This window comes from Ranitomeya imitator, chromosome 4 (assembly GCF_032444005.1).
Source record: "Ranitomeya imitator isolate aRanImi1 chromosome 4, aRanImi1.pri, whole genome shotgun sequence".
Classification (NCBI taxonomy): Eukaryota; Metazoa; Chordata; class Amphibia; order Anura; family Dendrobatidae; genus Ranitomeya; species Ranitomeya imitator.
This window is the reverse complement of record NC_091285.1, coordinates 580974267-580990428: the sequence shown is the minus strand read 5'-3', so window position 1 is coordinate 580990428 and position 16162 is coordinate 580974267. Positions and strand designations below refer to the sequence as shown.

General features: G+C 45.6%; 1 protein-coding gene across 1 annotated transcript in view; it reads left to right on the top strand.

Moving 5' to 3' along the window:
• ITGA11 (integrin subunit alpha 11) overlaps positions 1 to 16162 on the top strand; it is a 276560-nt gene that overhangs the window by 156527 nt on the left and 103871 nt on the right. The window contains exons 12-13 of the mRNA XM_069766420.1: positions 13659 to 13807; positions 13995 to 14135. Of these exons, the coding sequence (XP_069622521.1) occupies positions 13659 to 13807; positions 13995 to 14135 (290 nt within the window). The remainder of the gene's footprint in view (positions 1 to 13658; positions 13808 to 13994; positions 14136 to 16162) is intronic.

The following is a 16162-nucleotide window of genomic DNA, read 5'->3' as shown; positions in this document are numbered from 1 at the left end:
CACGCAGAGGGCGCAAAAAGACCCTCCGCACCGACTAACGGTACGGAGGTGCTCCCTCTGCGTCCCAGAGCTTCCAGCAAGCAAGAAAAACCAATATAGCAAGCTGGACAGAAAAAATAGCAAACAAAAATAACACAAGCAAAACTTAGCTTATGCAGGATAGACAGGCCACAGGAATGATCCAGGAGGAAGCAAGACCAATACTAGAACATTAACTGGAGGCCAGGATCAAAGCACTAGGTGGAGTTAAATAGAGCAGCACCTAACGACTTAACCTCAACACCTGAGGAAGGAAACTCAGAAGCCGCAGTACCACTCTCATCCACCAAAGGAAGCTCATAGACAGAACCAGCCGAAGTACCACTCACGACCACAGGAGGGAGCCTGGCCACAGAATTCACAACAGTATACCTTCCCATAGGGGAAGTGTATCCCCAGGGCTTCCCGGTGTGTAGATGGTGGATGGTGAGAGGCACAGAGAAGAACGAGGACATAAGGTTGCAGTTTCTTTACCTTTACTGAAGACTTCAGCATCAACAGTCCAGGGCACCAGACCACAGGGCAGGCCAGTTTGGAGGCAAGTCCAGAGTCCCCTTGTCCAGGTGGAAATCAGTAGCCTTCCTCTAGCACCGTGGTGTTATAGTTCCTTACCTCCTAAGGCTTCACATAAGGTTCTCACAGATGTAATGTCTCTCTCTCTGTCCCCCATATAGGATAGGACAAACCCGTATGACTGGTGGCTTGAGGCGGTTTATAGGGAGTCTATCATGCCCCAGCCTCTAAGGGATGCCACCGTGCCTCCTGGGTGTAGGGCGGACAGGTAACGTGAAATTAGCTGTCCTGCCAGTCTCTGTCGCAAGGCATAAAGGTTGTTACTCCCTCGGTGTTCTGGCTACCGGGATTCTGCGCCTCAGAAGGAGGCAGCCTGTGTAGGGCTGGTCCCCTTCTGGTATCCACTCCTTTGCTACAAATTCCTTGAATGCTTGCTGCAATACAGTTCTGCCTTCAATGTCTCTTTCTGGGAGCTACAGCTCTGAGGGCATGCACAGGTCCGTTTTGTGATACCTGGATGCAGTTATCCTTCTTTGCCTCCAAACGTAGCATCACTCTCCCCGAGAGGAAAGCAATACCACTGCGACGACCAGGACCCTGGGGTGCCGCACATGTACACACATTTAATAAAAACTACACATGGGAGGGCTTCTTTAAGTGTGACAAACTAATTATATTACTGGGTAGAGTAGTTAAAGACGAGTTCAAACATATCCTCATGGCCTGCAAAGGGATTTCCTATCATTGAGAAATCTATGTTGGATCTGTATATAAATTTGTCTGCAAGCGCATTGAAAGCTTGCGATTCCTGCCTACTGCATTGGTCCTCTCCGGTCTAGAGCCAGCCACGCATGCTTGACTGCTGTCTCTTTTTCACCTCTGTTTTTTGCAATGTAGAAGAGACGTCATTGAGGCCAATGCTTTGGCAATGTGGAGGATAGATGGACAAGTCAGGAATTGGCCCACCCTCAAAGCACTTAAACCTCATTTAAAGTTTCAAAGATGATTTTCTCAGCAATGGAAGATCCATTAGCTGCCAGAAAAGTATGTTTGAACTTCCTCTTTACTATCCTGCCCAGTGAAATTAGTTTGGCGATCCTAAAGCTCCTGATAGGTTGCTTTAACCCCTTGACGACCACCGATACGCCTTTTAACGGCGGCCGCTAAGGGTACTTAAACCACAGCGCTGTTAATTAACGGCGCTGTGGAAAAAGTAAATAGCGCCCCCAGAGTCGGATTTTCTCCGGGGTCTCGGCTGCAGGGGGTAGACCCCAGAGAACATAATTTTGTTTACCGACCCCGCTTTTGCGATCGCCGGTAATTAACCGTTTACCGGCGATCGCAAAAAAACCCACGATTTCTTTTTAATTTCTCTGTCCTCCGATGTGATCGCACATCAGAGGACAGAGAAATGGGGTCCCAGGTAGCCCCTCAATACTTACCTGTCTCCCCCGGTGCTCCTCTTGGCTCCCGATGGGCGCAGCCATCTTTTTCCGGCAAAAAAATGGCGGGCGCATGCGCAGTGCACCCGCCGGCCGGCACCGGGATAATTTTTGGGGTCTCGGCTGCCGGGGGTAGCCGAGACCCCAAAGAACATGATCGGGGTCGGTTTTACTGACCCCTGTTTTGCGATCGCCGGTAATTAACTGTTTACCGGCGACCGCAAAAAAAAAAAGTAATGTGTAATTCTCTGTCCTCTGATGTGATCGCACATCAGAGGACAGAGAAATAGGGGAATTCGGGGACCCTGCCATACTTACCGGTGTCCCTGGGTCCTCCTGCTGCTCCTCCTGGCCGCCGGCGTCTTCATGGCAAAAGAAAATGGCGGGCGCATGCGCAGTGCGGGCGCATGCGCAGTGCGCCCGCCATCTGTCACCATCTGCTGGCCGGCAGGAGAAGAGCAGTTGGGGCTAAAATTAGGGTTAGGGCTAGGGCTAGGGTTAGGGTTAGGGCTAGGGTTAGGGCTAGGGTTAGGGCTAGGGTTAGGGCTAGGGTTAGGGTTAGGGTTAGGGCTAGGGTTAGGGTTATGGCTAGGGTTAGGGCTAGGGTTAGGGTTGGGGCTAAATTTAGGGTTAGGGTTGGGGCTAAATTTAGGGTTAGGGTTGGGGCTAAATTTAGGGTTAGGGTTGGGGCTAAATTTAGGGTTAGGCTTCTTTCACGCTTACGTCAGTACGGGGCCGTCGCAATGCGTCGGCCCGACATACTGACGCACGTTGTGAAAATTATGCACAACGTGGGCAGCGGATGTAGTTTTTCAACGCATCCGCTGCCCAATCTATGTCCTGGGGAGGAGGGGGCGGAGTTACAGCCACGCATGCGCGGTCAGAAATGGCGGACGCGACGTACAAGAAACGTTACATTGAACGTTTTTTTGTGCCGACGGTCCGCCAAAACACAACTGATCCAGTGCACGATGGACGCGACGTGTGGCCATCCGTCACGATCCGTCGGCAATACAAGTCTATGGGCAAAAAACGCATCCTGTGGGCGCATTTGCAGGATCCGTTTTTTGTCCAAAACGACAGATTGCAACGGATGCCAAATGACGCAAGTTTGAAAGTAGCCTTGGGGCTAGGGTTAGGGTTGGGGCTAAAGTTAGGGCTAGGGTTGGGGCTAAAGTTAGGGTTAGAGTTGGGATTAGGGTTAGGGTTTGGATTAGGGTTGGTATTAGGGTTAGGGTTGGCATTAGGGTTACACTTGGGATTAGGGTTAGGTTTGGGATTAGGGTTAAGGTTAGGGTTGTGATTAGGGGTGTATTGGGATTAGGGTTAGGTTTGAGGTTAGGGATGATATTAGGATTAGGCGTGTGTTGGATTTAGGGTTTTGATTAGGGTTATGGTTAGGGTTGACATTAGGGTTGTTTTGGGGTAAGGGTTGTGATTATCGTTAAGGTTAGTGATTAGGATTATGGATCGGGTTGGGATTAGGGTTAGGGGTGTGTTGGGGTTAGGGTTGGAGCTAGAATTGGGGGGTTTCCACTGTTTAGGTACATCAGGGGGTCTCCAAACACGACAGCCAATTTTGCGCTCAAAAAGTCAAATGGTGCTCCCTCCCTTCTGAGCTCTGCCGTGCGCCCAAACAGAGGGTTACCCCCACATATAGGGCATCAGCGTACTCGGGATAAATTGAAAAACAACTTTTGAGGTCCAATTTCTCCTGTTACCCTTGTGAAAATAAAAGCTTGGGGGCTACAAAATCTTTTTTGTGGAAATTTTTTTATTTTATTTTCATGACTCTGCATTATAAGCTTCTGTGAAGCACTTGGGCATTCAAAGTTCTCACCACACATCTAGATAAGTTCCTTGGTGGGTCTAGTTTCCAAAACGGGGTCACTTGTGGGGGGTTACTACTGTTTAGGTACATCAGGGGCTCTGCAAACGCAACTTAACGCCCACAGACCATTCTATCTAAGTCTGCATTCCAAAACGGCGCTCCTTCCCTTCCGAGCTCTGCCGTGCGCCCAAACAGTGGTTTACCCCCACATATGGCACATCAGTGTACTCGGGATAAATTGGACAACAACTATTGCGGTCCAATTTCTCTTGTTACCCTTGTGAAAATAAAAACTTGGGGGCTACAATATCTTTTTTGTGGAAAAATTTTTTTTTTTTATTTTCACGACTCTGCATTCTAAACTTCTGTGAAGCACTTGGGCATTCAAAGTTATCACCACACATCTAGATAAGTTCCTTGGGGGGTCTAGTTTCCAAAATGGGGTCACTTGTGGAGGGTTTCTACTGTTTAGGTACATCAGGGGCTCTGCAAACGCAACATAACGCCAGCAGACCATTCTATCAAAGTCTGCATTCCAAAATGGCGCTCCTTCCTTCCGAGCTCTGCCATGCGCCCAAACAGTGGTTTACCCCCACATATGGGGTACCAGCATACTCAGGACAAATTGGACAACAACTTGTGGGGTCCGATTTCTCTTGTTACCCTTGTGAAAATAAAAACTTGGGGCCTAAAAAATCTTTTTTGTGGGAAAAAAAATATTTTTTATTTTCACGACTCTGCATTCTAAACTTCTGTGAAGCACTTGGGCATTCAAAGTTCTCACCACACATCTAGATAAGTTCCATGGGGAGTCTAGTTTCCAAAATGGGGTTACTTGTGGGGGGTTTCTACTGTTTAGGCACATCAGGGGCTCTCCAAACGCGACATGGCGTCCAATCTCAATTCCAGCCAATTCTACATTGAAAAAGTAAAACGGCACTCCTTCTCTTCCAAGCTCTGCTGTTTTTTTCATAAATAATCGCAAGTAATATCGAAGAAATGTTACCACTATGTCAACATGTCGCGTTTGGAGAGCCCCTGATGTGCCTAAATATAAGGGTTGGGGGTCACTTGGGTAATAGCGATCACAAAATAATAAGTTTTCATGTATCCTTTAAAAAGATGTGTAATAGAGGGGTTACAAGGACACTAAACTTCAGGAGGGCAAATTTCCAATGGATGAGAGAGGATCTTGGTGCAATTAACTGGGACGATATCCTGAGACACAAAAATACACAAAGAAAATGGGAGACGTTTATTAGCATCCTGGATAGGACCTGTGCACAGTATATACCGTATGGGAATAAACATACTAGAAATAGGAGGAAACCAATATGGCTAAATAGAGCTGTAAGGGGCGCAATAAGTGACAAAAAGAAAGCATTTAGAAAATTAAAGGAAGTAGGTAGTGATGAGGCATTAAATAAATACAGAAAATTAAATAAATTCTGTAAAAAGCAAATCAAGGCAGCAAAGATTGAGACAGAGAGACTCATCGCCAGAGAGAGTAAAAATAATCCTAAAATATTCTTTAACTACATAAATAGTAAGAAACTAAAAAATGATAGTGTTGGCCCCCTTAAAAATAGTCTGGGTGAAATGGTGGATGAGAATGAGGAAAAAGCCAATATGCTAAGTGACTTTTTTTCATCAGTATTTACACAAGAAACTCCCATGGCAGACAAAATGACTAGTGATAAAAATTCCCCATTAAATGTCACCTGCTTAACCCAGCAGGAAGTGCGGCGGCGTCTAAAAATCACTAAAATTGACAAATCTCCGGGCCCGGATGGGATACACCCTCGAGTACTGCAGGAATTAAGTACAGTCATTGATAAACCATTATTTTTAACTAGCTATTGAACCCGTTCTACGCCCGGGTGGCGAGCATTTATATTGGTATATTGTCTCCATCATGGTATGTGCGGCTCCATCCTGCGTCCCCATCCTGTCATGCGCTGCTCCATCCTGCGTCCCCATCCTGTCATGTGCTGCTCCATCCTGCGTCCCCATCCTATCATGTGCTGCTCCATCCTGCGTCCCCATCCTGTCATGTGCTGCTCCATCCTGCGTCCCCATCCTGTCATGTGCTGCTCCATCCTGCGTCCCCATCCTGTCATGTGCTGCTCCATCCTGCGTTCCCTTTCCTGTCATGCGCTGCTCCCATCCTGCGTCCCCATCCTGTCATGCGCTGCTCCCATCCTGCGTCCCCATCCTGTGATGCGCTGCTCCCATCCTGTGATGCGCTGCTCCCATCCTGCGTCCCCATTCTGTCATGTGCTGCTCCATCCTGCGTCCCCATCCTGTCATGCGCTGCTCCATCATGCGTCCCCATCCTGTCATGCACTGCTCCATCCTGCATCCCCATCCTTATGTGCTGCTGCATCCTGCGTCCCCATCCTTATGTGCTGCTCCATCCTGCGTCCCCATCCTTATGTTCATGCTGCATCCTGCGTCCCCATCCTTATGTGCTGCTCCATCCTGCGTCCCCATCCTTATGTGCTGCTCCATCCTGCGTCCCCATACTGTTATGTGCTGCTCCATCCTGCGTCCCCTTCCTTATGTGCTGCTCCATCCTGCGTCCCCATCCTTATGTGCTGCTCCATCCTGCGTCCCCATCCTTATGTGCTGCTCCATCCTGCGTCCCCATCCTTATGTCCTGCTCCATCCTGCGTCCCCATACTGTTATGTGCTGCTCCATCCTGCGTCCCCATCCTTATGTGCTGCTGCATCCTGCGTCCCCATCCTTATGTGCTGCTCCATCCTGCGTCCCCATCCTTATGTGCTGCTGCATCCTGCGTCCCCATCCTGTGATGCGCTGCTCCCATCCTGTGATGCGCTGCTCCCATCCTGCGTCCCCATCCTGTCATGTGCTGCTCCATCCTGCGTCCCCATCCTGTCATGCGCTGCTCCATCATGCGTCCCCATCCTGTCATGCACTGCTCCATCCTGCGTCCCCATCCTTATGTGCTGCTGCATCCTGCGTCCCCATCCTTATGTGCTGCTCCATCCTGCGTCCCCATCCTTATGTGCTGCTCCATCCTGCGTCCCCATCCTTATGTGCTGCTGCATCCTGCGTCCCCATCCTTATGTGCTGCTCCATCCTGCGTCCCCATCCTTATGTGCTGCTCCCATCCTGCGTCCCCATCCTTATGTGCTGCTCCATCCTGCGTCCCCATCCTTATGTGCTGCTCCATCCTGCGTCCCCATCCTTATGTGCTGCTCCCATCCTGCGTCCCCATCCTTATGGGCTGCTCCATCCTGCGTCCCCATCCTTATGTGCTGCTCCATCCTGCGTCCCCATCCTTATGTGCTGCTCCATCCTGCGTCCCCATCCTTATGTCCTGCTCCATCCTGCGTCCCCATACTGTTATGTGCTGCTCCATCCTGCGTCCCCATCCTTATGTGCTGCTGCATCCTGCGTCCCCATCCTTATGTGCTGCTCCATCCTGCGTCCCCATCCTTATGTGCTGCTCCATCCTGCGTCCCCATCCTGTGATGCGCTGCTCCCATCCTGTGTCCCCATCCTGTCATGTGCTACTCCATCCTGCGTCCCCATCCTGTCATGCGCTGCTCCATCATGCGTCCCCATCCTGTCATGCACTGCTCCATCCTGCGTCCCCATCCTTATGTGCTGCTGCATCCTGCGTCCCCATCCTTATGTGCTGCTCCATCCTGCGTCCCCATCCTTATGTGCTGCTCCATCCTGCGTCCCCATCCTTATGTGCTGCTGCATCCTGCGTCCCCATCCTTATGTGCTGCTCCATCCTGCGTCCCCATCCTGTTATGTGCTGCTGCATCCTGCGTCCCCATCCTTATGTGCTGCTGCATCCTGCGTCCCCATCCTTATGTGCTGCTCCATCCTGCGTCCCCATCCTTATGTGCTGCTCCATCCTGCGTCCCCATCCTTATGTGCTGCTCCATCCTGCGTCCCCATCCTGCCTCTGACCCGCTCGGCGCTGAGTGCTGGGGGGCCTGAGCAGGCGGGGACACCGGCGCGCTGTGGGGGTCAGGTGCCGGTATCGCCGCCAGCTCAGGCCCCCCCAGCACTTACTATACTCACCTGTCCGGCGTTCCATCGCTGAGCGCCGCCATCTTCCCGGTCTCCTGGCCGTGACTATTCAGTCAGAGGGCGGCGCCGGCGCGCATTAAGCGCGTCATCGCGCCCTCTGAACTGAAGGCCACAGACCGAAGACCGGGAAGATGGCTCCGCTCAGCGATGGAACGGGGACAGGTGAATATGGCCGATACTCACCCTCCTGGCGGTCCCTGCTTCTGCGGTGGAGATCGCGGTGTGTGTTCAGTGTGAACGCACACCGCGATCTCCCGGGAGCGTCGCTCTGTGAGGCCCAGACTGCGCCGGCGCTTGCGCTTGCGCAGTCTATAGAGGCTTCGGACAGAGTGACGCTCCCAGCGTTATATTATAGATCTTTAAAGACTCCATAATAACAGGGTCTGTACCACAGGACTGGCGTATAGCAAATGTGGTGCCAATATTCAAAAAGGGGACAAAAACTGAACTCGGAAATTATAGGCCAGTAAGCTTAACCTATACTGTGGGTAAAATCCTGGAGGGCATTCTAAGGGATGCTATACTGGAGTATCTGAAGAGGAATAACCTCATGACCCAGTATCAGCACGGGTTTACTAGGGACCGTTCATGTCAGACTAATTTGATCAGTTTCTATGAAGAGGTAAGTTCCAGATTGGACCAAGGGAACCCAGTGGATGTAGTGTATATGGACTTTTCAAAAGCTTTTGATACGGTGCCACACAAAAGGTTGATACATAAAATGAGAATAATGGGGATAGGGGAAAATATGTGCAAGTGGGTTGGGCTCAGGGATAGGAAACAAAGGGTGTTTATTAATGGAGCACACTCGGACTGGGTAGCGGTTAGCAGTGGGGTACCACAGGGTTCAGTATTGGGCCCTCTTCTTTTTAACATATTTATTAATGACCTTGTAGGGGGTATTCAGAGTAGAATTTCAATATTTGCAGATGACACTAAACTCTGCAGGGTAATCAATACAGAGGAAGACAATTTTATATTACAGGATGATTTATGTAAACTAGAAGCTTGGGCTGGTAAATGGCAAATGAGCTTTAATGGGGATAAATGTAAGGTCATGCACTTGGGTAGAAGAAATAGGATGTATAATTATGTGCTTAATTCTAAAACTCTGGGCAAAACCGTCAATGAAAAAGACCTGGGTGTATGGGTGGATGACAAACTCATATTCAGTGGCCAGTGTCAGGCAGCTGCTACAAAGGCAAATAAAATAATGGGATGCATTAAAAGAGGCATAGATGCTCATGAGGAGAACATAATTTTATCTCTATACAAGTCACTAGTTTGACCACATTTAGAATACTGTGCACAGTTCTGGTCTCCGGTGTATAAGAAAGACATAGCTGAACTAGAGCGGGTGCAGAGAAGAGCGACCAAGGTTATTAGAGGACTGGGGGGTCTGCAATACCAAGATAGGTTATTACACTTGGGGCTATTTAGTTTGGAAAAACGAAGACTAAGGGGTGATCTTATGTTAATGTATAAATATATGAGGGGACAGTACAAAGACCTTTCTGATTATCTTTTTAATCATAGACCTGAAACCGGGACAAGGGGGCATCCTCTGCGTTTGGAGGAAAAAAGGTTTAAGCATAATAACAGACGTGGATTCTTTATTGTAAGAGCAGTGAGACTATGGAACTCTCTGCCGTATGATGTAGTAATGAGTGATTCATTACTTACATTTAAGAGGGGACTGGATACCTTTCTGGAAAAGTATAATGTTACAGGGTATATACACTAGATTCCTTGATAGGGCGTTGATCCAGGGAACTAGTCTGATTGCCGTATGTGGAGTCGGGAATCCTTAGCTAACTAAGGAGGACGCCTTCTCCTATTCTGAAGGGGCATGTAGGTCCAGGCTGGCTGAGTGTGCACATCATGAGGTGGGATTTATAGCAAGTCAGACTACTAATTCTGAGTATCAAAGGTGGGTACCCAAGCTATGGCGTCTTGTTACACATTATACACTCTACTGTAACACAACTTATTCTACCCTGGTAATACCCCAACATTGGAACTGCAGCAGTGAGGGTATGAAAGGAGTTGGAGAGTCACAGGTTGGCCATCACTGGTCTAAGACTTGAGCGGTTGTTCTTATATATCCTCATAGTCATGTGGGCCTGATAATCCCTACTAAATGAGCTCAGAAGTGGATTTTTCACAGCAATAATGATTTTTCATTTGGAATATAAAACGTGTTATGCTACAGCTAAAAGTATCACATGGCAATATGAATATCTGGGATAACCTGACTGCTTATACAATTATAAACAAATGGGGCTTATTACATGACATGTATACAGTCCTGGCAAGTCATTGTTACACATAATGGAGTTTACAAACTTAAATACCTCAAAGCAATTTCCACGAATATAGAAAATTAATCTTCAGGTTTACTTGCCCAGATCCTGTCTCCCTTTAAAACCTTTATTGGCTCCTATCACATTTCTCCCAATTTATTATCTGCCCCCTATATCACATCTGATATATACAGTCTATGCTTTCACTATATATATATATATATATATATATATATATATATACATATATATATGTATATATATATATATATATATATATGTAAAGCTATTTGTTCTCAATAATATATTTGGGCAGAGTTAGCATGAAAGACGTCCTTTTTACCCCATCAGTACTTTGAATGTAGAGGATTACGGGCATTATGGGTTAATGCCCAGCTCTGAATTCTGATCTATGTCTTGGAACATCACTCGGAAAATTGTGGGGAGAAAATAAGTGTTTTATATCCGCAATGTCCAGGATGGATCTTATTGCTTTGGGTCCTGTGGAAAAGACGTCTGGCCACTTGCCTGGAGTTGCTTACCACACCACCACATTTGCTGCTGGGGGAATGTGTAAGAGCAGAGAGCGTCTCTTGCATTAGTATTGTCTTTCCTCGATATTCAGGGCTTTACAACAATATTATGGAAGGCGCCAAACCTGTGGTCTCCAATCAAGTTAGTATAAACATCATCAGCCCGTGCTCCAAGTATTCCTTAACTTTACCTTTATCAAATCGAATGGTCCTGACTCAGCAATTTAACAGAACTATTAAAATCAACTACACATATTATATCATTTTGCAGATTACTTATTTAAAATAATGTACCCCAAAGCCAAGATCTCAGACTTCCTATACAGTGCTATACACATACCAACTCATATAACGCATAGATCTTTATGTATTGTGATACTCTGCCGAAAGCAGCATATTCGAGTAATCTTTGACAATTCCAATTAGAAATTTTATTTTTTCATACAGTAGATATAAAAAGTCTACACAACCCTGTTATAATGCCAAATTTGTGTCATATAAAAAAAATCACAAACTTTTTACACCTTTAATGTCCCCCCTAATCTGTACAAATCTATTACGACACAAACTGAAATCCTTTTGAGGGGGGAAAAAAAATCAAAACTAAAATTGTGTGGTTGCATGAGTGTGAACAACATCTAATAAGTCGGGATGTGGCTGTGTTCAAAATAAGTCAATAAAATGTTGGGTATGTGCACACGCTGCGGATTTTGCTGCAGATCCGCAGCGGATTGGCCACTGAGGATTCGCAGCAGTTTTCCATGAGTTTACAGTACCATATAAACCTATGGAAAACAAAATTCGCAGTGCACATGCTGCAGAAAAAAAGCGCGGAAACACTGCGTTGTTTATTCCACAGCATGTCAATTCTTTGTGCGGATTCTGCAGCGGTTTACACCTGCTCCATAATAGGAATACGCAGGTGTAAAACCGCAGGAGGAATCCGCACAAAAACCGCGGTAAATCAGCGGTAATTCCGCAGTGTGGATTTCCTGCGGATATGCCAAAATCAGTGCGGAAAAATCCGCACACATTTCCGCAACGTGTGCACATACCCTTAAGCTGTTAATTAGTAGTCAGTACAAAGCTGCCATCATTTACAGGGATTCTTATTAACTTCATATAAAGTTTAGCTATTTTAATAAAATTTTCCTGACATTTTCTTAGTTGCATTTTACAGCAAAACCATGGTCCGTACAATACAGCAAAGGGATCTCATTAGTGTTAATCAGGAGAAAGGTACAAAAAAAGTCCAAGGCATTAGATAAAACATGTAACACTGTAAAGACGATCGTGAAGAAGTGGCTTAAATTTGGCGCAGCAGTGTCATTATCTAGAATTGCGTGTCCATCAAAAATTGATGAAAAGACAAGAAGAAAATTAGTCTTGGAGGCTGCCAAGAGGCTTACTGCAACAATAAAGCCTCAGGAATTTCTGACAAGTACTGGTTGTATACTGCATGAGCAACAATCTAATTTATTCTTTATATGTCTGGCCTGTGGGATAGGGTGGCAAGATGGTAGCCTTTACTTACAAAGAAAAACATCCAAGCCCAACTATGTTTTGATAAAATCTAAATCAAGGGAAAACATGTTATGGTCTGATTAGACCAAGGAGGAACTTTTTGGAAATATATACAAAATGTATGTTTGGAGCATCTCCAACACTGCGCATCACCAAAAGAACATCTTACCCTCAGTGAAGCATGGTGTAGGCAGCATTACGCTTAGGGACTCATTTTTGGCAGCTGAAATTGGTGAAGGGAATTATGAAAAGTTCCAAATATTAGTCAATTCTGCAACAAAATCTTCAGGTCTCTGCTAAACAGTTGAAGATGAAGAGGAATTTGACCATAAGCAAACCTTGTTATCAACAAAAAATCGCTTTACCAGAAAAAGATCTGAAGATCAAAATTCTGTAATGGGCCAGCCGAAACCTGAATTTAATTGAAAATTGTTGTGATTGGTGGATCCTGTATTATTGACTGTGTATAAAAGTGTTACCTGACATTATGATCATGTCTTTTATGATATTGAGACTGATGAAAACTCTTTCTGAATGGACAGGAAGTATGAGTCTAAAATAGCCTCAGTGGCCAGTGTGAGAACTGCAAGATTGCTTTTTTTTATATACCAATCATGACATGAAAAAAAAAAACACATTGACAAAAATAAAAAAAATACATTCACAAGGAGTGGACTGCTGCTGTACGTCTGTGTGTGGTGGCTCTTGAGCCAATGACTACAGCAGCAGTCCACTCCTTGTAAATCTCCCCCAAATTTATGAGTGGCCTTTTCTTAACAATTCTTTCAAGGTTGGGTTATCCCGGTTGCTTGTGCACCTTTTTCTGCCACACTTTTTCCTTCCACTCAACTTTCCATTAATTTGCTTGGATACAACTCTCTGTGAACAACCAGCTTGTTAAGCAATGACCTTTTGTGGCTCCCCCTCCTTGTGGAGTGTGTCAATGACTGCCTTCTGGACATCTGTCAAGTCACAGCAGTCTTCCCCATGATTGTCGAGACTACTGCAACAGACTAAGGGACATTTTTAAACACTTAGGAAGCCTGTGCAGGTGTTTTTTGTGAATTATTATAATTTACTGTGATAATGACTTTTGTGTTTTCATTGGCTGTATGCCATAATCATCAACATTATCAGAAATAAACACTTGAAATAGATCATTCTGTTTGTAATGACACTTTTTGTATTGAAGAACTGAAATAAATTAACTTTTTGATGATATTCTAATTTTGTGAGAAGCACCTGTATGTACAGTGATACATAAAGGCTATAGAAACCAAATGTTTTAGCCCAAAACAAACGCTTTTAAGTAAGCGGTGTTCATATCCTTTAAATATGTATATAATTCTATATATCTGTCTGATATGGCTGTGTTTAGCTTTCTTCTTCTGTATTGGGCAGGTTACACTGTGACGTCTGTAATGACACCGGAACGTGTCAGGCTGTATGTTTCTGGGGCCCCGCGGTTCAACCACACTGGAAAAGTGATCATCTTCAGTATGCAGGGCATGGACAACCTTGTCATTCATCAGTCTCTTCTGGGGGATCAGGTAACCACATATTACTGCTGTGTACATCATAGTTACCGAGAAGGACATTATGCATGGACTCCAAAATACTACTGCTCATCACAACCATTCATAGCATTTCATTGCTGTTATAGTGTAATCTGATTATCCTCCCAATATTGTGATAATTAATGAGGTCGCATTTTGATTTTTTTTCTGTCCCTGGTAGATTGGATCATATTTTGGGAGCGAGATTGGTTCTGTAGACGTGGATGAAGATGGAGTAACTGATGTCCTATTGGTTGGAGCACCAATGTTCTTCAGTGATGGACGGGAGCGTGGTCGAGTGTCTGTATATATCATGAAAGAAGTAAGTGTCTGATAGAAATACTGATGAAAATCACTACTGGGTTCTCAAGCATTCATAAAGGCACATTTTAACATTTTATTTATTAGTAATGTATTATTTCTATCTAAATAAGTAATGTCTCCCTTAAAAAAAAGTTTGCTTCCTAAAACTATGTATCCAATGTAAAAAGGGCTGTCCCACCTGGATAATCTTTTTCCATTGTGGAAGTCATATATAGGAGTCACATACTTCAGATTGTAATCTATGAACCAAAAAGAACCTCTCCTGCTTTGGTAAATATAAAGAGTAACTAAACTTTGTTCTTGATTTTTCATATTTAGCACGCACATGAATTGTCTGTAGATCAGTTAGTCCAGGTATTGAGACCCCCACAAATCACACAATAGATCCCCAAGAAGTGCGCAGTTCAGCAGACAGGAGCACATAGCTCCTGTCTGAGCGTGCAGAAAGACTGGAGTAGGGGTTCAATAGGAAGCATAGGATTGGTAAATACTATAAAAATCTGCAGCAAATAAAAATGTCCATATTCCTAAAACCACATGAGGGATTTAAAAATAAGATGCAATACTCAGTGGAGAAGAGGTCATAAAGCAAAAACTGGCCACTTTAGACCTGGTGACAGGACCTCTTTGAAGGGAACCTGTCATGTCAGGATTATGTAAGTAAGTGAAGAGCAGGATAGGGGATATAATAAGTATCAGACCATGTTAGTGTAATAGCAGCACTGCACAGTGACAGAAGAAAACAACCTCATAATCACACTGCGCCCCACGCGGCACAGCACAGAGCAATCATGGCTGTTCTCCCATCATGCCTACTGCTGCTTGACATCCCGCTCATTTTGTGAATGTGCTGAACAGGACATCAATCAACTAAACATCCTGACTTCACAGGTTCCCTTTACACTTTTGTGATACACATTATGATCAAACTGTATAAGCCCACTTTCCACCTATTGGTGGCCTTCTTTAAGTGATTGTCTGCTCCAGTGGCCAACAGTCCATTGGCTTTTTTTTGGCAGTGCATAAATTTTGGATAATAGAAGTTGTGCTAAAACATCATATTTATAAGATATCTGTACAAGTACCAATTAATTGTGACCGGCTTTCACTAAAGATTTTCTATGTACTGCCCAGAAAATATACAGCACTTGCCAGAGGTTGGACATATAGTACTCAAGGAAACTGTCTATGAGCATATTGAGTAATGCATTCCTCTGTTAGCGCATGCTGAGGGAGGTCAACTAGAACGAGCCCCCCAAACTGATCCACCATCCCACCGCTTACCCACAACTAGCTGTACTAATGAAAATGAGTTCTCGAATCTGCGCACAACCATAAAGCAAAACTCCAGCATTTTTTTATTTACCGTATATACTCGAGAATAAGCCGACCCGAGTATAAGCCGAGACATCTAATTTTGCCACAAAAAACTGGGAAAACTTAATGACTCCAGTATAACCCTAGGGTGGAAAATGCAGCAGCTACCGGTAAATGTCAAAAATAAAAATAGATACCAATAAAAGTAAAATTACCGTATTTTTCGCTTTGTAAGACGCTCCGGATTATAAGACGCACCCCAAATTTTGAGGAGAAAAATAGGAAAAAACTATTTTTTAATAAATTGGTGGGGCGTCTTATAATCCATGCGTCTTATTACTTACCAGGGGTTGTCGTTGTGGTGGATCAGGGTCCCAGGCTCGTTGCCGGAGGCAGGAGTGGAGCATTGCTGCAGGCTGGGATGAGGGGGTCTGCAGGGGGCTCCTGTGCTGCAGGGGGGCTCCTGTGCTGCAGCCTGGGATGAGGGGTCTGCAGGGGGCTCCTTTGCTGCAGGCTGGGATGAGGGGTCTGCAGGGGGCTCCTTTGCTGCAGGCTGGGATGAGGGGTCTGCAGGGGGCTCCTGTGCTGTAGGGCTGTCTCCGGTGCTGCGGGGGGCTCTGGCGACATTTTGTGAAAGACCAGAGCCCCCCGGCAGTTCTTCCATGCGTTCCAGTATGACTAATTCCGGGAAAATGGCCGCCGGAATCT